The sequence below is a fragment of the Meriones unguiculatus genome, chromosome 3 (genome assembly GCF_030254825.1).
Source record: "Meriones unguiculatus strain TT.TT164.6M chromosome 3, Bangor_MerUng_6.1, whole genome shotgun sequence".
NCBI classification, from domain to species: domain Eukaryota; kingdom Metazoa; phylum Chordata; class Mammalia; order Rodentia; family Muridae; genus Meriones; species Meriones unguiculatus.
The window spans coordinates 7,459,805-7,478,106 of NC_083351.1; the positions used below are offsets into that span (position 1 = coordinate 7,459,805).

The 18,302-nt window shown below is 46.0% G+C and overlaps 1 protein-coding gene and 1 pseudogene across 1 annotated transcript in view; both read right to left on the reverse strand.

Annotated features, from left to right (window-relative positions):
• Mtor (mechanistic target of rapamycin kinase) overlaps window positions 1-9,552 on the reverse strand; it is a 105,841-nt gene extending 96,289 nt beyond the window's left edge. The window contains exons 1-6 of the mRNA XM_060379085.1: window positions 9,450-9,552; window positions 8,582-8,814; window positions 7,837-8,037; window positions 6,574-6,708; window positions 3,897-4,172; window positions 3,706-3,814 (exon numbers count right to left, since the gene is read on the reverse strand). Coding sequence (XP_060235068.1) covers window positions 3,706-3,814; window positions 3,897-4,172; window positions 6,574-6,708; window positions 7,837-8,037; window positions 8,582-8,719 — 859 coding nt within the window. The 5' untranslated portion in view covers window positions 8,720-8,814; window positions 9,450-9,552. The remainder of the gene's footprint in view (window positions 1-3,705; window positions 3,815-3,896; window positions 4,173-6,573; window positions 6,709-7,836; window positions 8,038-8,581; window positions 8,815-9,449) is intronic.
• Window positions 9,551-13,694, reverse strand: LOC132652711 (serine/threonine-protein kinase mTOR-like; annotated as a pseudogene).
• Between the last annotated feature and the right edge of the window lie 4,608 nt (window positions 13,695-18,302).

The following is an 18,302-nucleotide window of genomic DNA, read 5'->3' on the forward strand; positions in this document are numbered from 1 at the left end:
AAGCCAGAGGACCAGAAGACAACTGGAGTGAGTTCTTTCCTTGCACATGGGTCCAGGGGTAAAAACTCAGGTCACCAGGGTTAGTGGCAAGCACCTTCTCTGGTAAGCCAGCTTGCGGGACCCTCCATTAATTAGTATTACTCTAGAGACAGAGTACATGCTTCTCTTCAAAAACTCCTAAGGAGCCAGCACTTGAGAGGCAGAGGCTGGCTGACCTCTGAGTTCAAGGCCAGCCTGGTCTATATAAAGTTACAAGCCAGCCAGCGCTACTAGGTAAAGCCCTGTCTCAAAAAAACAAAAACAAAAACAAAAAAGCTAAGGGACTGAAAAGATGAGGACCTGAAATCAATTCCCAGAATCTATACGATGGCTCCCAACTGTCCATAACCCCAGTGCTAGGGGAGCCAAGGGCTTCTTCTGGCCTCCACAGGCACTAGGCACTCATGCAGTAGAGATACACACGCAGGCAAAACACCTGGACACAGAGACAACTTCTTAAAATATCAAAACCCTAAATAAGTAAATACCAAAACCCAAAGTAAATAGAATAAAATATTAAATCTTGCTTTTTTAAAAAAAACTTTAAAAATTAAATTATCATACAATGTACTAACATTGAAAATAATATTAAACTAGGCGTGGTAGCACACTTCTTTAATCTCAGCACTCAGGGAGGCAGAGGCAGGAGGATCACTGTGAGTTGAGGCCAGCCTCATCTACAATGGAAGTCCAGGACAGCCAAGACTACACAGAGAAACCCTGTCTTGAAAAACCAAAAACCAAAACAAAACAAAAAACAAAACAAAGAATATTCAACATTATTTTCAATTAATGCACCATTTCATTCGTTGTAGGCCTGGAAATCTCTCTCGGCTATTACCTGGAGATTTTTACTGGAGACACATTAGTTAGACTTAAGTCTGAGATCTGGACAGACCTGCATCATCATGTTCACATCATCAGCATTCAGGGCCAGGTGTTTCTGGGCGTTGTGAGCTGGAAGACCTTTCCTGATTCTTGTCTCTGGCTCCTTCTCTTCCACTGACACTGGTCCTCAGATGCAGGGGTGGGTCTCTTTACCATTGAGCATCTCACAGCCCCTTAGGTGAGTAATGTTCTGATTTGTCTTATTATGGCCAGCTTGTACTTTACTCTTTTACAATTATTTTTATTAATTACAGTTTATTCATTTTGTTCTGATTTGTCTTATTATGGCCAGCTTGTATTTTACTCTTTTAGATATTTTTTATAATTATTTTTATTAATTATAGTTTATTCACTTTGTATCCCCCCTGTACCTCCCTCCCTCTTTCCCACCCCTGTCCCTCTCCCAGTCTGCTGATAAGGGAGGCCCTACTCCCCTTCCCTCTGATCCTAGTCTATCAAGTATCATCAGTAGTCCTGCTTCTTCTGTGGCCTGGTAAGGCTGCTCTCCTCCTCAGGGGGAGGTGATCAAAGAACAGGCCAATCAGTTCATGTTAGAGACAGTGCCTATCCCCATTACAATGGAGGCCACTTGGACACTGAACTGCCATAGGCTACCTCCATTCAGGGGTTCCAGGCCATCTCCATGAGTGGTCCTTGGCTGGAGTATCAGTTTCAGAAAAGACCCCTGTGCCCAGACTTTTTGGATCCGTTGCTATCCTTGTGGAGCTCCTGTCCTCTCCAGGTCTTACTATCTCCCACTTCTTTCGTAAGGTTCCCTGCATTCTGCAGAGGTGACAGGGAACAGGACAGGAGCCTACCACAGAGGGCCTCTGAAAGGCTCTACCCTGCAGGGTATCGAGGCAGATGCTGAGACTCTTAGATTTTTATCTTCTGGGTAATCTGCTATTCCCAGAACTTCTGCCGTTGGGAAGTTGAGATGAGGACTTCCAGACTGGGAGTTTTGATGACAGGCACTTCAGCATGGACGAGTACAATTATGGTAGCTCTCTCGATGAATTTCACTGATGTGCTCTAATGTTATGTTTAACAAAACAACAAACCTACATCAAAAGAACACTCACAGGGCTTCTGTCTTTGTACCCTGATGCTACACAGTCCCCTGAGCACACCTGGTATCTGATTTTTCAGCATACCAGACTTTGATCAAATTTGGCCTACTTGTCAAGTTTCTTTTGAACCTCTGTCTTTCAACCCAAGACCATTTAAAGCTCTACTGCCCAGAGGTGTCTCTGGTCATTAGGGAAGAGAAGAGCTGCTGGTGCCAGGCAGGCAGAAGGGAAAATGTCAAAAATTATGGGTGATTTTCATTCTACCATTTCTTTGGTTCAGCAAGTTTATGTGACTGTTTGGTCCTTACCCAGAACACTGTACTTTTAGACCTAGCCTGCTTTATCATCGAGACCTCTCCACAGCTTCACCTGGCCTGGGTGGTATAGGAGAATCCATGTTGGAAATGGCACATGCTGGGGACCAGCTGACCTTCCTTTATACCACTAGCTCTTACTTGGTTCTGAATGCTTACTAAACACAGGCAGCATGCCACAGTGAAGTAAGTACAAAGAGACGTCTAGGACAAGGTCTCACTCTCACCAATAGGAGGCAAGAGAGGGACATTAAATACAAATGGGAACTAGAGTATTATTATCATGTGTACCTCCTCGTTTCCAAAATGGATTTGAAGTAGCTCCAGGCGGCAATAATAACCTAACAATGGCTTTTATTCTGCCAGGCACTATACTTAAGCATTCACATGGTGTTCATTTTGGGAGGCAGGGTTATTACTGTATTTTTCACTAGTCAGGAAGTGGAGGACCCACAAAGATCCCTAACCTGTGCCAAATTTCAGTAACGGACTGACGTAGGATTCATTCTGGGTTCGTCACCAAAGCTTCCTATAGCTGAGGACTGTGATGGAAAGGAAAAGAACGTCTCTAGTCTTGGCCTGTATCTGAGTGGGCCGGACTCCAAATCATCCAAACTCTTCTTCCTTAAAGGGGTGAGATGCTCAGTGATCACCATGGGAAAAAAGCAGGTTACTAAACCCACTCTGTACCAGACAGGTGCTATTGACAGTATGGACAACAGGTGCTTTTGTTGATCTCATTGAGGCCCAGGCTGGCCTTAGCTTTGCATAGTCCCTCACCTCAGCCTCCCAAGGCTTGTGATATGGATATGAGCATTCACGGCCACAAGAAGTTACGTTGGTGTTCATACATGGTAACCTGGTCTAGAACTGGCCCTCCATTACATACTGTGATTATTTTTGTTTTGTGTTTTTTATCCTGAGATGGTATCATGTGGTCCAGGCTGGCTCAAACTTGCTAAGAGGCCAAGGATGACACTGATTTCTTACTCTTCTGCCTCTGCCTCCACGTGCTGGAATATTACTGTGTGTCCCATGCCTGGCTCTTACCTACACATTCTGACTGTTACTAGGCACCTAAATAAAAAATGGAGAAACTGCTGGGTGAGGTGGCACATGCACATGCCCGTAATCCCAGCACTCAGGGGGAGAGGCAGGCAGATCAATGTGAGTTCGAGACCAGCCTGGTCCACAAAATGAGTCCAGGACAGCCACAGTTACATGAAGAAACCCTGTCTCAAAAAAGAAAAAAAAAAAAAAAAAAGGAGAAACTGGACAGGAGGCAAAGCAATCAGAGACTAGTTTCTGTGTCGGTGCTGCTTGGAGGAGAGGCAGACCTGACTCTGCGGGACTGCCATCCTGGGAGAGGGAATGTCCTCAGAGGACAGCCTCACCTGTGAAGGCAGAAGGTCGGAATGCAGCCAAACGGGGCAGCAGATTAAGGATTGTCATTTGGATCAGCGAGTTCTTGCTGCTCCTGCACTTCAGCACCCACTGGCACACCTGAGAGAGGAGGGACACAGGGTTGGCAGGGAAAGAGAGCTGTGGGGCTTCGGGGAAGAAGGAAGGGCCATTTGCTATTTACCTGATCAAATTTCTCTTCCATCAAGTCTCTGCAACAGCGGCTTTCAACTAGCGTGGACTTGGTAGGGCTGGGGGAAGCCCCAAATCCCATGAGGCCTTGGTGGGAGCTGTACCCCAGCAGTCCCACCAAGGCATTTGACTGCTGGGGCTGCACAGCCTGGAAGCTGGTGAAGGGGGTAATGTGCCGAGGCTTCGTCCCAAAGCCCATCAGGTCTTTGCAGTACTTGTCATGTACAAGCTGCTGCTGGGTGATTTCTTCCATCTCTTCTCTCAGACGCTATGCACATGTAAGGAAGGAAAAAAACAGTCACTTTTGCTTTTGAGCGGCCTTCACCCTGTGCACAGTGAGTCTGCAGAACAATCCATTGACCGACCCTGAGGAGCAACTACCTGCAAAGTGGAGGGGCTGCTCTTCATCTGGACTACCATTTTTCTAGAACTTTGCAAAGGGCCAGGTCCTGTCCTAATGTAGGTGGAAGACCACCTTTTACTGAGCATGAAAGAAATCTCAGCAGGCCACCTGCCTGGAGCTCCTGTCACCAACCCTGCCAGGTTCAGGGAGGATCTTGTGAAGGTGGCCCTATGCTGGCTTACTGCACAAGCAGGAGGACCTGAGCTCAGATGTCCAACACCCATGTAGCAAGCTGGGCATGGCTGTGGCTGCACACCTGCACTGCTAGTGCTAGGAGGCCAAGACAGGAGCTCCAGAGTTCCCTGGGCAGCTAGTCCTTGCTGAATCATTGAGCAACAAGTTCAGTGAGAGACCTCGCTTCAAAAGAAATCTGTAACTTCCACACTCCATGCACACACACATACATATGCAGACAACACATGCGGTACACACAGACACACACACAAACATGAACACATCAAAATAAGTTTTTTTTTTAAAGTTATTCTTCATAATTTATAAACAGCCTACCACTGTACAAAGACCACTCAATGATTCCACACACTCTGTAGATACCCTGCTACCTGGGCTGAGGTGTCTCCGTAGCTTCTGCTCATCTGCTCCGGCACAGGGGTACTCTTCCTGTCATCATGAACCACAGGCTCCCTGCCGTGGCATCTGCACACTGGTCCACCAGCTGCCTGAATGCTCTTTCTTCCTTAGATGCTGGTATGGCTTTTTGCTTATCTCCTTCATAACTGTGCTCAAACACCCACTTGGGCTTTCTCCACTCCACTGCCTTGTGGTACCAGTCTTCACAGCACATGACAACATACAACTTATCACAATGTATTTTTATCTACATGGGTACTGTCTGTCTCCCCTGCTAGATCATGACCCGCTTTGTTCATTGCTCTTTGTTCTAGCTCTCTGGGCTCACTGTTGCTGATAGATACTAGGTTTTCTACTAATACCTGATGAGTGAGAAAATGTCCTTATATTTTAGGGGTTTCGTTATAATTCACAAAGCACCTTTGAAAGAACCATTTCACTTAGTGCTGACACCTTTATGCATTGGGGGATATTCTTGTTTCACTAGGAGGAACCAAGGTCCCAGAACTATCTGCACTACAGTTGAACTGGGTAGGGCAATTTCAGAGTGCTCCCATTTACACTATGCCTACCACTATCAGGGCTGTGCTGGGCACTTGGGAACTACCCTGAGCAAAAGGATGACCATGAGGCTTGTCTGAATCACACAGTATACAGAAGTAGAGTCAAACATCTCCTACTACTCCATGTGTTACCCTACACAGGCATAGCTATTACCACCAACCACTGTCTGTTAAGTCAGGGAACCATGGGGTGAAATTCCACGCCAACAGATCCTCACAGGAAGTCTCATAGATGGGAATTTTACTTCAATATACCCTGAATCCTATTTCCTCAGTATCTGTGTCACTACATCTAACTGAAGCTGGCCAGACTATTCCAGGAGTCTCCTGTGTCAGTGACCAGAATGCTACCTCAACTACAAGAGCCTTGATCAAGAGGACTTGGTGTTGCTTGGAGTTCCAGCACCAAACCTGCGCCATGGCCACATGGGCTGCTCATGGCCAACGACAGAAGGCAAGGATGCTGTAGCTTGTCTGCTCTTCCTTTGCTGGCCCACTTTGACATAAGGACCTCACAATAGCTTCATACAGAGACAAAGACACAGCCACTGCTTTTCTCTTATACACTAGGGCGATGTGAACTCAGCCCTTCCTGTTTTCTCTCACAGGCTGCAAAATCCTTCCATCTTTAAACTTACCTAACAACCTAACTCTGACTTCATTCCCACCTCTCCACACAGCCAGAGGTGTCAGAAATTCACAACACCCCACTGATTCCCATGTGCACACCACTGACGTCTGTGCCTGCAATTAGAATAAAACTGCTGACCACAGTGAGCCTAACTGGACCCTACTCCCTCTCTGATACCATCTCCTCCTTCTCCTTCACTCATAACAGAGCGGCCATCCACCCCATGTCAAACTCTCTCCCACCTCAAAGCCTCTGCTTAGAATACAGTTCCCAGCCACATGCAAAGCAGCCTCATTCAATCATGTGGCTCTCACTCAGACAGCACCATCTCAGCCTCCACTTACCCTTCCATTTCACTGCCTGCTTCATGGTTCTCAGACTTGCTACCACCTAAAATCATCTATCTGCAGCTCTGAGAAGACAAGGACATGCCTTGCCTGCTGAAAGGCTGGCTCGGGAGCCCGGGCTCCCAGTTTCTCACCTCTCCCTCCATGCTACTGATTCGGACGAGCTCGTTGAGGATCAGCAAGGCCCCGTGGATCCGATCATCTCGATTCATCCCCTTCTCCTTGGCCAGGGTCTCATCAAACCCTTTTTCTGCCTCTTCAAATGTGTGCTAAGTAAAGAAAATGGCTTTATTACCTCATGTTTGAGGTAGAAAATACAGGCTGACCCCCTTAACCTCTCTACTCAGAGGTTCAGAGACATTCCAGTGCCCACTAGTGAAGAGCCTCATGCCAGCATCAATACTGGCTTACAAGCTCTTTTGTTTAATTTAGCTCCAATGCTACAATATGCCTTTGAGTAAATGCCACTGTCACCTCTGTCTGATGGTCCAAAGGAATTAGATGACTTGTCCAATATCCCACAACAAAGACTGTGAGAGAAGGGAGGCCAGTTCTCTTGTTCCCATATTTAGGACTCCTTGTGTGACATACATTTCCTTGGCAGCAGACATCACCACAGGACTCAGGACACTGAATCTGAAACACTGCTTTTCTAGACTTTAACAACTGCTGATAGGAAGGCAGTGGACACCAGCTATTATTTATGGTTTGAAACAGTGTTTCATCAGGTAGCCCAGATTGGCCTTGAACTCATTTTTTGTTTACAGGACTTAATCTTGGCTGTTTAATTATATTTTGAAGTGATGATGATGTGGGCACTGCTGGCAATTTCAATTACCAAATGCTGTTTTTGTTTTAGAGTCAGGGTCTCACTATAAATACCTGGAAGTCCCTGAATGCAGAGACCTGCCTGTCTGACTCCCAATCAAACTTTAAAGACATGGTCCAGAGGCTTGGGGTGTAGTTCAGTTGGCAGCGTTTATCTAACATGCATGAAGCTCTCGGTTCAATGCCCAGCACGGCATAAAACTGGGCATGGCAGTTTGTGCCTATCATCTTAGCACTAAGGTGGCAGAGGCAGGAGAATCTCAAGTCATACTCAGCCCCAAATTCTTACCTCCTTGCCTCAGCCTCCCAGTACTGGGATTACAGGGTTGTGACACAACAGTCAGAGTCTTGAATCCTAGTCTGACACATTTTCATTCTTAGTGATGCATAAAATAATGGCATGACTACCATGTGTCTTTACTCAGAAAATGCAATAAAGTAACTACTGATTCACAGTGAACAGAAGAAAACCATGCAGGCGCAAACAAATTTAAGGCCTGCTCCCTGGCCTCCACGATTTTCTAAGCAACAGTGCTTTGCTAGTAGCCAGTGTGGAGCCATCCCCTCACCCTGTACCACTGAGGCTTCTGCATCTCCTTCGGCTCCCGCTGGGTGGTGAGAATCAGACAGGCACGAAGGGCAGCCACAGCTCCCTCTCGGATGGCCTGCTTGGGGTCCCACACGGCCACAAAAATGTTGTCAAAGAAGGGCTGCACTTGCTGGAAGAAGAAAGTGGGGACGCTGATGGCCAGCTCACGGAGAACGAGGACCTGAGAGAGAAGGGCAAACACAACTCTTATTCATACCAGGACTTTGGTCTCTCGGGACATACCCCTGTCATCCTAGAGCATCTCCCACTCTCCTATCTGGGAAAGCCTGGCGCCAGAAAGACCACCTGGCTGCTGACAAACACAGAATGCTGGCACTATCTGAACACACTCAGGACAGGCAGGTGTTTGACACTTTATTCAACACTAAACCAACAGCCTAGAACCATGCCTGCAGTCCAGAAGAGTCAATAAATATTTACTGGATGAAAACCTCTTTGATGTTCAATTTTGTAACTATTTTCATTTAAGAGAAGACTCCCATCTTCAGTTAATGGTACCACGCTACAAAGTTGTGAATGACAAAGCCACTAGCCAGGGCTAATGCTTGTGCTACTTCCTTGAACCAGCTGGAAAACATCTGGGGACGCTTCCAACCTCAAACCCTGAAATCCTCTTCCCAAGAAAGGCTTCATAAAGAGGCAAAGCACAAAAGAAGGCACCACTGCTCCCCAGCCCTGGCTGGCTCAGTCCTGTGGGTACTCACAGCTGCATGTCTCCGGCCCTCATTTCGGTCAGCACCCAGCCATTCCAAGGCTCGCTTCACTTCAAACTCCACATACTCAGCAGTGAAAGTATCCCCTGCCATAGCAAGGCGGCCAATAGCCTTGGATGCCATTTCCATGACTACTGGATCACTCGAGGGAAGGAGGTTCCGAAGGTAGTTGGCAAACCTGCCAATTCTGGTGGAATTTCCACCTTCCACTCCTATGAGGCTGGCTAGAAACGAAAGCAAAGGTGACCATGTGGTGTGTTCTGGAATGCAAGTGGCCTGGAGCTAAATGCTGGTGCGTGAACCCTTACTCCAGTCTCAGTATCGTTCTCCATTAGGTTAAATTTTTGTTCCAGAACTATGTAAGTAAATCAAAATTATCTCATCTAACACATCTGTATATCTCCTTTCTAGGAGAGAAAACACTTAAGGCTGAGTGACAATTTACAGGATTCATGGCTAGCCCCTGGGCAAACAGCACCCATTTCTACTTTTGCGTTTGTGAGTCCCACTGTGCCAAGTCCTGGTCAACCGTGAAGTCAGACCTGCAAAAGGCAATCTAGGGCTGAAGAATGAAAACCTGGCTTTTAGTCTCAGCCCTGGCAAACTGGCTACAGAAGTGACTTACCCGTTCTGAAACTCAGTTGTGACACCCTAGAGCATGATTTGCCAGTGTTCCAGGACTTCTGTTAGCATTAGCATTAGTCTATGGGCACCTAAAACTACAAGCTCCTTAAAACTCTTTTAAAATAAAGATGAAGTAGATACTACTCCTTTAGCACGTGCAGAGAGGGGCACAGTGAACACAAAGACGATTTGTCCAGTGTCCCTAATAATTGCTGCTAGTGGGGGCTGTCCTTACCAATGGCCAAAATGCCACCTTTCCTCTCATTGGCATCTGAGCTGGAAACCAGTTCAAAAATGTGATGGTTCAGCTGATCATAGAAGCGAGTAGACTCCTCTTGACTCAGTGTCCCTAATAATTGCTGCTAGTGGGGGCTGTCCTTACCAATGGCCAAAATGCCACCTTTCCTCTCATTGGCATCTGAGCTGGAAACCAGTTCAAAAATGTGATGGTTCAGCTGATCATAGAAGCGAGTAGACTCCTCTTGACTCATCTGCAAGGGAAAACATGCACAGAACAGATTTCTGTTATCGTTCCACAGGTAATGGTGAGAGGGCAGGGAGGGAGAAGGGACTGACATATCTCCCTACTGGTGACAGCAGGTGGAGGGGCTGGCATATCTCCCCACTGGTGATGGCAGTGGGGGCTGGCGTACTGTCCCACTGGGGATGGCAGTGAGGGACTGGCAACTTGACATTAGGATAGAGAGGCAGGCAAAGTTCAAACCAAAGACAAAGCTATCACCCATTTCCATAGCTATAAAACAAAGAACTGACCACATGACTCCTGTTTATTTAGTAACTGCTTGCTGATTTCCTACGAGAATAGCTTGTCTTAAAATCATCCTGATACCAGTGAGAGGAAGGTGAGCAAGTCAGTGTCTCTGTTCAGAAAGTTCCAGAACATCAACTCTCCAAACCTATCCCAATCACTGTCAGATACAAAGAACCGAGGGGCTGGTGATAAGGGGAAAAAAGTCATACTAAATAAAACAAAGGGCTGAAATGTGGCCATAACAAGATCAGCATCACAGAACTGTGCAGCTGCTGCAAAGGAGCCTGAGAACCCAAGGACATGAAAGCTGGTGGGCTTTCAAATACTCACAGAGCTGCAGTGGCCATCTAAACAAGACCCAGTCCCCAGCAAGGGCTAGCCCCAAAGCACACCAGACCAACCTCTCGAAGCTCCATGGTGACATAGTGCTGGAGCTCCTTGGCTGCTTTGGCCCGGGTCTCCTCATTCCGGCTCTTCAGCCCACTGGCGAACTGCTGCAGAACACTCACATTGCTAGATGTGGTGGCGCTGGCTGTGGCCGCGGCAGGACCTGTCCCGAGCATCTTGCCCTGAGGTTCTTTGGAAAAGAACATCCTTCAATATTCTCTTCAAAATTTTTTTAAGAATAAAACCTTTTTTTTTTTTTTACATTTATTTTTGTGCACACAACAAATGTGAGGAGATCAGAGGACAACTTACAGGAGTTAATTGTCTCCTCCTTTTATGTGGACCCCAGAGATAAAACTCAGGTTGTCAAACCTTGGCAGCAGGCACCTTTGCCCACTGAGCCATCTTGCTGGTCCCTTAAAAGAATTTTTTTTTTTTAAAGTAAGTCTTATATTCTCAGTATGACCTTGAACTTATTATGCAGCTGACGGCCTGGAACTGCTATCCAGCATACATCGCCAACTGCTGGGACTTTAGGGCTGCTAAGGACTCCAAGCTAAGTTTTGTGCAGGGTAAGCAAGCATTCTACCAAAACTGAGCTACACCCTCAGCCCCATCTTTCAATATTCTATAAACTATGGTGATAAATTCATTTGTGGCTTTACTCCCTAACACAGATTTCCACTCACCCATGCCAGGTACAGGACTCTAGAAACTACCTTTGCTCAAATCCTGATGCAAAGTTATATTCCTTAAGGGAGATACTTAGATTCCTCAAATTCCATGGCAACGCACTAGACTGGATGATAGTACCTAACTTGTGGGTTGAAGTGAGGATTGTGGTTAAAAGTACTTCTGGAAGTGTATCACACAGCTCTTAGTCACTGTTATAACTACTACGGATGTGGCCTAGGGTCAGGTACCAGAAGTGGGGAGGTGGAGAGGGAATTAAGACTAAGATTTCTCCTTTTCCTCAGAGTGCCATTTGCAGGAGGATGACTATGCTACAGCGGCCCTGCCCAACAGAAATAGAATACAAGCCTCGTAATTTTATTTCTTTTATATTTGCTTATGCATGTCTGAGTGTATGACACATACAAAGGCCAGAGAGGACATCAGGTCCCCCAAAACTAGAGTCAGGTAGTTATGAGCTGCCTGACAAGGGCACTTCGAACCAACCAGGGTCCACTGAACGAGCTGTAACTGCTCTTAAGTACTGAGATATTCCCAGCCCCCATGTAATTTTAAATTTTCTACTTGCCAAAGAATAAAACAGGTGAAACAGATATACTGTACTCAACTCAGTAATTCAAAAACCCATTTTGATGTCTTATGGAAATAAAAACATACCGATATCTTTCCTATTCTTATTTTGGGACCAAGCTTCCAAAATCTAGCGTTTATCTCAGCCTGGATCTATCATATATCTTGGGTGATCAACATGTGGTGTAATGCAGCCAGCCCTACACGGGTCCTAGCATAGCTGGGATTCATCCATGGGTTCTGAACCTGTAGCCTCTACCAAACATGGGTAGAATATACTGGGGGGCCAGGGAGGCTAGCAAGATGCCCCAGTGACTAAAGGATCTTGCTGCAAAGTCTGATGACTGAGTTTGATCGTTAGGACAAACAAGGTGAAGAAGGGAACTGACTCCTACAATTTGTTCTGACTTAGAGATGTGCTCCATTGCATGTAAGCCAAATGCCACCCCTCCCCCCCGAAAGGGGCAACACACTTAAACTGTCAACTGAAAGACACCATTCACTCCTCAATTATGTGCTGTTTGTTCCCCCAGTAAGTTTACAATGGCGGGGGGCGGGGGATGCTTCAACAAAGTGGTCATAAAAAAAGGAGCAGCCCATCATGTCATGGAAGTAATAATCTATCCTGCCAGATTATACAAACAACAAACAAAAAGCCACAGTTCCTGATGCACCTTGGTTTTAAATTTGTTTGTGAGACACGGCCTAACATGCACTGAACCCTGGGTTCAATCCCCAGTACCACATAACCAGGGCATGTCACACACCTTTAAACCCAGCACTGAGGTGGAGACAAGAGGATCAGAAGTTCAAGGTCATACTCTGGGAGAAGGGGATAAACAAACAAAGAGGAATAAAGTTTTGAAAAGCTTTCAAATACTACATTGCTGAGGAAAAAATATACCATAAAAGGAACAGGACCCTTTTAGGGAGGAAGAAACCACCACTAAGTGTGTACACACAGCAGGAAGGAGACTGACACTCAATTTCTATTCTCATGAAAGTAATAAAGAGTCACTTTAGCGTTTACCCCCAAGCCAGCTGCCCCAGGCTGGATTCAAAGAAACTACTTGGAGCCACAAATCCCAAAGGTTTTGGCCATGCTTTAGGGGAAAGCTGAAACATAAGTGAGGGCGTGAGAGAGGCAGCCCCTGCTGCGTGAGCTAGGCGGTCTGGGTCGCCCGACGGGTCTCCAGGGTGCGGTGGAGGGGGCTGACCCCGAAGCTGGAGCTCACAGAGCAGGCTCCACCATCTGAAGGCGGTTCTGGAGAGGTGACTGAGACCGGGAAGGACCAAACTGCGCCACGGCAGACCCGGAGAGGATCCGCCGGCCGGGGGTCTCCGGGAGGGCGCGGTGCCGGCCGCCCCGGTGGCGGGGCATGGTTCTGAGGCGCGGTACGGTCCAGACAGGCGGCTTCCCCGGCCTCCCCCAGCACGGCCCACACTGGCCGTGAGTCTGGACATCCCGCCAGCCGCAAGCGCCTGACTCCAGGCCCCAGACTCACCGCGCGGCTTCGGCCACCGCCTCAGCTGCCGCCGCCTGAGCCGGTACCGCCTCTTCAGGGCCCCCAGCCCCACCACCCGCCTTCCCCGCTGTCCTTTAGGCCCGGGATGGGGAGGGCGGGCTCGCAAGCCCTATGACCAATCAACGAGCCGCGATCGAAGACGGGCAGGACCATTCACCAATAATCACGGAGAAGTAAAGCTTCGGGACCGGCTTCTGTGGGGTGGGGATTGCGCAAATAGACAAAACACGCGGCCAATGGCAGGCAAAAGAAGGCAAAGGACTATTCCGGAGAGCCAATCAGCCGTGAGTTGACTTCGGTCACTTCCACGCACACATCCGGCACGTCGCTGCTAGGATTCCCCCTCCGTACGAAATGTGACACTGTGGAGCCTCCGTGTAGTGGAGAGCGGGTCGGAGGGTCGGGAACGCGCTAGACACGATGCCGAGAAGGGGCTGTTTGTCTTCTGCCCTAGAATTACTGCAGAAGACATATATTGGGAATCGGTTTACCAGGGATCCGTGCTTTCTCCTTTGTAAAATATAATACGCATTTGCGAGTTTTAGTTATTCTCACTGCCCCCAATTTGCCTTACTTTTGAGTTCATTCTCGAGAGACCATCACCAAGAACTACTTTGAATAAAATATTTTAAAGCAAAAATCCTTTAAGAAAAATCTTTCAATTAATCCCAACATTCAGGGAGGCAGAGGCAGGCGGCTCGCTGTGAGTTCAAGGCCAGCCTGTCTACAAAGTGAGTCCAGGACAGCCAAGGCTACTCCCAAGAAACCGTGTCTTGAAAAACAAATTTTTCAGACAGACAATAGCCAGACCTGGGGATGAGAGCGCTTGCCCAAAATGCATGAAAATCGTGGGCTCAATCCCCAGCACCCGTAATCCCACTGTAATCCCACTATTTTGGAGGTGGAGGGAGGATCAGAAATAAATTCAGCGTCAGGCTAGAGAGATGCCTCAGTGCTTAGGAGCGCTGTCTGTCCTTCCAGAGAACACAGATAACGGCTCACAACTGCCTATAAATCCAGTTCTAGCGGATCTGACTCTCTAATCTGGCCTCTGTCAGAATCAGGCACACACGTGGTGCACAAAACCGACAGGGAGGCAAGCGTCACTATATAAAAATAAATTAAAATTTTATAAAAATTTAAAAGATAAATTGAAAACAGTTAAAATTTTTCTAATGAAATTTATGCACATTTTTTGTTTACATCTTTATTTTTGTCAGTGGTGTTGTAATAAACAGTGAGCACTCCTAAATACCTTGAATTAGGAATTCGAATGAAATACTAAATACATTAATATTAAGAGAAACGTGAAGCTATTAATAATGATAATGCAAATAAATAGTTGCTAATAAGATGAAGTTTCCCAGTTAGTTTAAAAAAAATGTTTTTAAGGCTGTAGAAATGGCTCAGAAGTTAATAGCTCTGGCAGCTCTTCCTAAAGGTCCTGAGTTCAATTCCCAGCAACCAGCAACTTCTCTGTGTAGCCTTGGCTGTCCTGGACTCTCTTTGTAACCCAGGCTGACCTCTAACTCACAGAAATCTGCCTGCCTCTGCCTCCCTGAGTGTTGGGATTACAAGTGTGTGCTACACCCGGCTTCAACAGTTCTTTTTATTATACAACTAACTGGTGGTAATGTCTAAAGAAAGTCTTCCCCAAATCTCATTTCATATTAGTTGGCATTTTTTGTTGTAGTAGAACTTGTGCTTTGTTTTTGTTGTTTTTAATTATTAATGAAAAAAAATTTTTACAAAAGATTTATTTATTTTTTACGTATGGAGTGTCCTGCCTTGCATGTCAGGAGAGGGCACCAGATTTCATTATAGATGGTTGTGAGCCATCATATGGTTGCTGGGAATTGAATTCAGGACCTCTGGAAGAGCAGCCAGTGCTCTTAACCTTTGAGCACTTAACCCCTTAAAATCCCTCCAGCCCTACCTTTTTGTCAGCTGGGTGTGGTGGTGAACACCTGTAATTCCAGCACTCAGGGAGGCAGCGGCAGAGGCAGATCACTGTGAGTTCAAGGCTAGCCTGGTCTGCAAAGTGAGCCCAGGACAACCAAGGATCTTTTGTCTTGCCACTTTTGCAAAGTTAAGGTAATTTACTACTGTGAAATAAAGTATTTCTCTTAGTTGCATGTTCTTCACTATGTCTAATTTTTTTTTAAGGCAATGCCTTAGCCCTGGCTAAGACTTGCTATGTAGAGTTCCAGGTGAGGCTGACTTCAAACTGAATGAAATGCATGCAGCAAAGAAACAAAAACAGGGGCTGGAGAGATGGCTCAGTGGTTAAGAGCATCATCTGCTCCTGCAGAGGTCCTGAGTTTAATTCCCAACAACCACATGATGGCTGCCAACCACCTATAATGGGATTTGATGCCCTCTTCTGTCATGCAGGCATACATGCAAATAAAGTGCTCATACATATAAATAAATAAATCTTAAAAAAAAAAAAAAGAAAGAAAAGAAACCAAAACAGATGCTCAGGAGGTGAAGAGAGGCAAAGTTTATTCCAAACTGCCAAAGCTATTTCTTGAGAAAGTAGAGAAAAGCTGTGGGGTGGGGTGGTGATGAGGAATAGATATATTATATGGATGCATGGATTTCCAGGGTTATATGGCACTGGGTACCTGGCAGGAAATGAGCCTGTGAGCTGCAGTGGTTCTGAGGGAGCCTAGAGCTAACAGATAGCACAGTCATATGTTACTACAAGAGCTACACCTTTTGCCAGAGAGAAGGAGAATGACTCCTTTTAGCAAGTAGGAACTATCTTCCAGGCCCTGAGGAAATGCTGACTTTGGTTCATCTCCATGCCTAGCTTCAACTTGTTTTTTGTTTCTTTCTCCTGTGTTTTGAGACAAGATCTCACTATATATTCCTGACTCTCCTGGAACTCACTATGTAGACCAGGCTGGCCTTGAACTCACTGAGATCCTCTTGCCTCTGGAGTGCTGAGCTTAAAGGCATGTATCAGACTTGCCTGACAGTCTGCATTTTTTTAATCTCTTCAATTTTTCTAGGATCTATAAGAATCCCAGGCCAACGAGAGTGACACAGTGAGACCTGTTAATCCTACCAAGCAAGAATAAGGCCACTACCACAATTTTGAGCCAAATTTGAGGCAAGCTTGGTTTTATTGGGGTATACCCAAGAGCTGGCCAGGGATACCTCCTAAATGAGGTTAAAGAGAACAGCCCTGAATCTATTTCTTGGGCTTCTTTTAAAGAATAAAAATCACAAGTGGTAGCAAAGCAGATTTACAGAGGAGAGACAATAGGGCAATAGGGAAACACAGAATAAAATCTCAAAAAAAAAAAACCAAAAAACAATTAGGGAGGGCCCGGGTGGCCTAAAAACAAACAAACAAACAAATCAAGGGTCATGGGTTGCTGTCAGGCTCTGAAACACAGATTTAAGAATAGCAACTCAAAGCCTAGCACAAGCCTGTAATCCCAGCACTTAGACAAGCAGAGGCAGGAGGATCTCTGTGAGTTTGAGGCCAGTCTGGTCTACAGAGCTAGACCAGGGCAGCCAAAGATATACAGAGAAATCCTGTCTCCAAAAACAAACAAAATATAACAAAACCAAAAGATAATAGTAACTCAGCTCTTAGAGTAAATGGAAACTTAATTTTAACACATAATGGCTCCTGCCTTCAAAATAGAGTCAGGCAGGTTTCTCAGCCCTGTCTCAAACATAGTTGTGTATGTGTGACATTTTTCCAATTTAATACATTGGAAACATTATCAATGTTTTAAAATTTAAAAACTAATTGGGAACTTTTACCTTATTAACAAATACTTAACATCTATAATCCTGTCTTTCAGGCAACTGAAGAGGAGGGTCTTGAGTTCCAGGCTACATTTGATGCCATGTCAAAAAGTAAGAGGGGCTCCGCAAGATGGCACAGGGAAAAAGGCACTTGCCACCAAACCTCAAGACCTGAGTTCAAACCCCAGAACACACATGGTAGAAGGACAGAACCTAACCCTGCAAGTTGTCCTCTGACTTAGCACATGTGCACCCCTTCCATAGGTAGATGTTTTTAAAAAGCAAAACAACATTAATTTAAAATTTAAGATTTAAAATAAGGAGTGGAGAGAAGACTCATGGTTGGGTACTTGCTGCTTCCTCGACAGGACTCCGGTTCAGTTCCCGAATTCCCATAAATCCACATAAAACCAAGTGTGGGTGAACGCTTGTAATCCCAGCACTCAGGGAGTTGGGGACAATTCAAGGTTGGATCAGAATTTCAAGGTCTTTATGGGCTACAGTGGCAGTTCCCAGGCAGCCTGGGCTATAGTAAAAAGTCAAGTAAGCCCCTGACTTTTTACTATTGTATATGAATAGGTGTTCTGTCTGTATGCATACCTACCGTGACCTCCCTGCACACATGCAGACTATGTACATGCCTGGTGCCCTTAGAGGTCAGATCCCCTGGAACTGAGTTACAGACATGTGAGCTGCCTTTGTGAGTATTGAGATCAAACCCAGGTCCTCTGGAAGAGCAACCACTGTTCTTAACCATTGAACAACCAGCCTTGGCCCTGTCTCCAAATACAAAGCGTGTGGGTCTTCATATCTTAACACAAAGAAAACTTCCTACTTCCTTTTCTTAAAGCTATATGTGCATATTCCTTCATATTGTACCATATTTTCTTTTCCTGGCTGTTTATAAACTTTTTCTTCTTTTCCTTCTCTTGCCTGCTCCCCTCCCCTTCTCTCCCCTACCCTCCTGTCCTCTCTTCTCTCTCCTTCTCTTCTATTCGGTTTCTTCTCTTTTCGTAAGGATTCCCTCTTCCAAACTCTTCTTGCTGGGAGGTGGTGGCACACGACTTCAATCCCAGCAGAGTTGGGCAGATCTCTTGAGTTTGAGGCTAGCCTGGTCTACAGAATGAGTTCCAGAAAAGCCAGGACTTGTCAGAGAAACCCTGGGGGTTGGGGGTGGAGGGAGGCAGGGTCTCATGCAGTTTGAGTTGGTCTCAAAGTTGCTACTTAATATGGGGTTTTCTTAAACTCTCTTCCTCTCATCATCACTTAAATTCTAGGATCACAAAAATGCACCACCAGGTCCAACATGCGCACAGTATTTTCAACGTAGGATTTATTGGGGTAATCTTCCGCATCACAATGAGTCTTATTT